Raw genomic sequence first — 4,782 nt, forward strand, 5'->3', positions numbered from 1 at the left:
GTTGGGATTTAGTATCACTGATTTAGAGTTATCTTTAGATCAGCTTAAATGTTAACTCAGATAATAAGAAAATTAACTGAAAAATTTACATATTCTTATAAACATAGCTCAAAATCATTTGGAAGCCATTTTGACGGCCTGGCATTTTAACTGACTGATCCACAGAATCAGTATGACCCTGTAAAAATATATAAATACTATACTGGTAAGAGTAATCAACAATGAAAATTGAAAAGTCTAATGTGCTGATATGTAAAGATTTATTGTAAAGCTTTCATTTACTTTTGACTCGTCCTAGTTTGATGTATATTCCATGAAGACTGAAATTTCAACATTGGTAACAGATTTGTCAAGCTGAAGTTTATAGAATTCCTTTGACTATTTGCAGGAGATATTCCCCTACTTGAGTACTTGGTGTATGATGGCTCCCAGGGAGAAAAACTAGAAGTCCAAGTGACAGAAGATATAAAGGGGAATCCAGAACCCTACACCTTGACCCTTCAAATGGAAGGAGTTGTCTCTCCTGTAATTCCAGGGGGTAGTGACATAACTGCTGTATGTATTGTATTTTAAATGTTATTTTAATTTGCCTTTAGATCAAAGTACTAGTATCTCAATCTTCTAGTTTCTACTTATCAGCCTATATTAAAAGAAATGCTTAAAATATATTAAAATCTTCAGTAGGTGCTTTATGAGAACTTATTTTGATACTGGGAAGCTCATAATTTCAAATTTAGATATTTTATGAAATAAGAAATAGCTTCATGTAATTGTTTGTTTCACTGAGGAGGAGTAATTTTATTGAATCTTTAGACCATTGAATATGTAATGATCTCTCTGAATCATGTCATTAACTGTTATATTCCTGATTAGAAGACCCAGAAAAAACTGTTTCAAGAAACCTTTTATTTGACAGGTAATAACGGCAGTAGATCAGATGTTCACCACCAGGTGTCCTAAGTATCTTGGAGCGACGGGGGTGGTACATATCAGCTTCGAGACCAACTCGAACACAGCTCAGGGCGGTCAGATTGTAGATGATAAGGAGGCTTTCTGTGGAAGAAAATCTGTAAAGAACCCGTCTTACCTGTACTCAAACAATGACGGATTGCTACTGGGCTCAGGTGTTAATACAGTAAGTTCTTATCAGCTCAATTGAGCCAAAGGTTTAGAAAAGTGAGCTTCTCTATTCAAAAATTGTCCAGCACTTGAACATCATTCGAGCGGTGGGTCTGTCTATTATGTATCTTTGTTTTTGTTTTGAGTAATTTTTCTCATTCTTTACTCATTTCCCTTTCTTATATGCCAGTTTTATTCAAATCTGGCACCATGTATCTGTGGTTTAAGAGGATTGAATTTTGTTCATTTGGAAACCCATTTCCTTTTCGAAGGTACACAATGATGATATAGATATTTAGAAAACTCTTGTAACTTATAAACACTGAAGGAGAATGAATTGTTGTAGATATGTTTTGCCTACCATGGAGCCCTTGCGAGTGGTTTGGTTGTAAAGTACTCCTACAAGGCGGGGGAGGACATGACTAGCGTAGATAACAAGTACAGGACGTTCTCTATCAGCATCGCAGAGGAATCAGATCAGTAAGAATAGATTAATGACTTAACAATAACTACATTAACTACAATTCTTCATTCCATTTCAAAGGAGTGGTTAGAGCGTCTGCTCTAGAGTTGTGAAGTAAGAAGTTGATCCTTACATCGCATGTTCGAATCCCACAGTGGGATGTGAAGACCGGTCTTTTGGATGAGACCATGTAAACTGAGGTCCCGTTTTGCACTAGGTGCTGGCAGGAAAAAGATCCCTCCCTGCTCAATGGCCCTAAGTGCCTAGTATAGGACAAAATTTTTAGCTCTCCACCGGCAAGTGGTGGCGTCTCCATATGAATTTCTTGAGAGGGACGTTAAACAATCAACAATCAATCAATCGATTTCAAAGGGGAAGTTATCTTGAATGGATGCATAGTTTCATGCAGTCTCAATCTTGCTTATTAGATGACCAGAGAAGCATACCATGTCCATTTGTTTGTCAAAAGTTCAAATGTCAAGGATACATTGTAATGATTGGTGATCATTACTTCATGAACACTGTATGAATTCATTACTCAATAAAAGTAAAAGTCTTTTGTTATTGTAAAAATGAAAGTGTACGATGTGAGGGCTGCTCTACTTTTTCTTAATAACCTAAGTATTAAATGATATGAAGTATGTATTACTTTACTACCTTAAGCAAAAATAACATTTTTTTCATTCTAATAGGTGGAAATACACATGTTTTGACATGCTGACAGCACTTACTAACCTTGTTACTGATGGGCAGCTGTTCAGAGTACATTATATCAAGGCTTCAAGATCAGGAGATGTATACATAGACGAGGTATATATTGGTAATGGACCAACTACAAAGGACCAAGGTATTTAGTTAGCAAAAGTTTTCATTTGTCAGGATGATTTGACAATTTACATTTTATTTCTCTAATTAAAATGTTTGATGCATTCTTTTCACATAATTCTTTTGAAGAGAATGTGAACTTACTGCGACTGAAACCTGTGAAGCCTAACGGTCATGTGATACACCTTACAGAGGGAGTGGTGACTTCTAATGCACCGCCCGTGTTCAGTGTGGATATCACATTCATCCCTCTGGAATGTGGATACGACTTCCCTCTGCTTAGTGCTGTCCCAGGACAGGTCTGAATGAATTTTCTTCTTATTGACTCAATTCAAATATCAACCAGTTTCTCTGATTGTGAAATGAAAATTAATTTTAAAGATTATGTTGCTGACACATAGTGTTTATCATATTTATTTTCTGTTTGCGCCACTTTGCATTGAAATCAGATGAATTCCGTACACAGATACCTGTAAGTCTCATTGAGAGCAATGTCACTGTGTCATTCTGACCTTGACCTTCTCAGTTATCTTGAATTCACTTTCCTTTTTAGAAATTTAGCAGTTTAGAGCAATGAATTTTTATGAAAATTTTGTTACCTTGACTCTTTCTTTAAATTTCTTCAACCATTTTCTTGAAATCATATGCATTGTAAATGTATACCATCCAAACAAAAAGAATGCAGAAAAATGTCAGTAAGTTTAGGATGTGATAAACTGTTGTGATTAGATGCTGTGGCAGGGTAAAAACTTGGAAAAACATTGATTTTTTACCTGTACAATGATTGGTATGAGGAAAAAAATATATGAACCATTAAAGTGATTTGCAATTGATGGAATAAAAATAAATCTTACATACATTATGTATGTATCAATGAGTAGGTTTATATTACACAAGTTGATGCAACTTAAATTAGATATTTGTTTTGGAACAAACTTTCCTTTTAAAAGGGTTATGTATGGAAGGGAATTCCGCCAAAAGTCTATGTATCTTGCTTTTTTTTTTTTGCCTACTTCTTTATGCTTTGTTATTATTGTAATTATATGTCACTTTATTGTTTACATATTCGTCTTTATTACATTTCACTTTGACTTTTATCCTTCTTCATTTTGCCCTTACTTCTATGTTGCTTTATTCTTGTAAATTCATTTTACTTTCTTTTAGATTGATACAGTTTCTTAAATGATTATCTCTATTACGAACACAAATTCAATCACACAAAGAATGAAGCATATTAAATGAAGACGAATACATGTAGTGCGAATTTAGCGCCGCATTATAAGGCTAGGTGGCAGGGATGTTCGCTACAAGTGTTGGTAAAACTAGGTAAGCAAACCCGGGCCGGGGTTATTCGAGTTTTTTCAATTTTCTGCCTTAATACTTTATCGAACTTATGAAGACCGGATCCGATTACCCTATCCAATGATGGAAACTCCATATTTATATTCTCTGGGCACACAGGAATAGCGGCATCTTCTTTCAGACATAACTTTATATACTTTACTGAATATGTTCATTGAAAAGACGACCCACTTTTTGTAAGGGTAAGGGTCAAATGAGGTTAATGTAGTATAGTAGGGAAAAAATTTAAATTAGATACTATAGAAGACGTTGAATCTCACCCAAAACCCACCCCGCCCCGAAATAGGATTTCATTGGCGTCGGAAGCAAAGTGAAAGTTTGGGGGGGGGGCAAAGTGTAAGAAATATTTTTTAGATCTTCAAAAAAAACTTGACAAGCAAAAAAAAAAAGAAACTAGGAGACTTATTGTTCACAGAACAATAAGAGGTCTTCCCACCTTCTTTGAACTCTTTTGCATCTGACTCCTAAAAATTAAATTCCATGAAAAAGAAACCAAAACTCTCGTAAAGCATAGAAAAAATGAAAATTAAAAAAAAAAAAGAATGACCTTGACCTTTGACCTTGAAAAATATTCTAGGTCAAAGGTCAAGGGTCACAATGCAATTGACCCCATGCTTCTACCACTTATAGTTTTCAAGTTATAAGGTTTAATAGTAAGTACAAAGAAGTTAAAGGGCAATAACTCATATAAGGGGTCATCAGATTCTTTTGCACGTAAACAATGAAGTTGGGTCTAAAGACCCTTAAGACATTAGTGAAGGTTTGGTGTCTGTAGGGTCTACAGTTTCCGAGGAGTAGCGATAACAAGGTTTTTCGCACAAGGGGCAATAATTATTAAAAGGTTTAATCTTAGGGGACAAGAATGAAATCTTTGAAACAGTTTTAAGAGTACATATTACTGATGCATAGACATTAAGCATATGTTGAATGACAAAAGAGATACAAAAATAGCTAATTTACTCATTTTTTGAATGACCTTGACTTTTGACCTTTCGTGAATTTTAAGGTCAAAG

General features: G+C 34.8%; 1 protein-coding gene across 1 annotated transcript; it reads left to right on the forward strand.

Annotated features, from left to right (window-relative positions):
* Nucleotides 1-388: 388 nt before the first annotated feature.
* LOC134233121 (fibrocystin-L-like) lies at nucleotides 389-2,706 on the forward strand (the record flags this gene model as incomplete). The annotated part of the gene is made up of 5 exons (XM_062715112.1): nucleotides 389-555; nucleotides 917-1,135; nucleotides 1,466-1,599; nucleotides 2,275-2,429; nucleotides 2,537-2,706. Coding segments are annotated over 5 exons (845 nt in total), but the record flags the coding sequence as incomplete, so codon positions are not given.
* Between the last annotated feature and the right edge of the window lie 2,076 nt (nucleotides 2,707-4,782).

The sequence above is a fragment of the Saccostrea cucullata genome, unplaced genomic scaffold (assembly GCF_032062105.1).
Source record: "Saccostrea cucullata isolate Sc308-1 unplaced genomic scaffold, CSIRO_AGI_Scuc_v1 ctg23413, whole genome shotgun sequence".
NCBI lineage: Eukaryota > Metazoa > Mollusca > Bivalvia > Ostreida > Ostreidae > Saccostrea > Saccostrea cuccullata.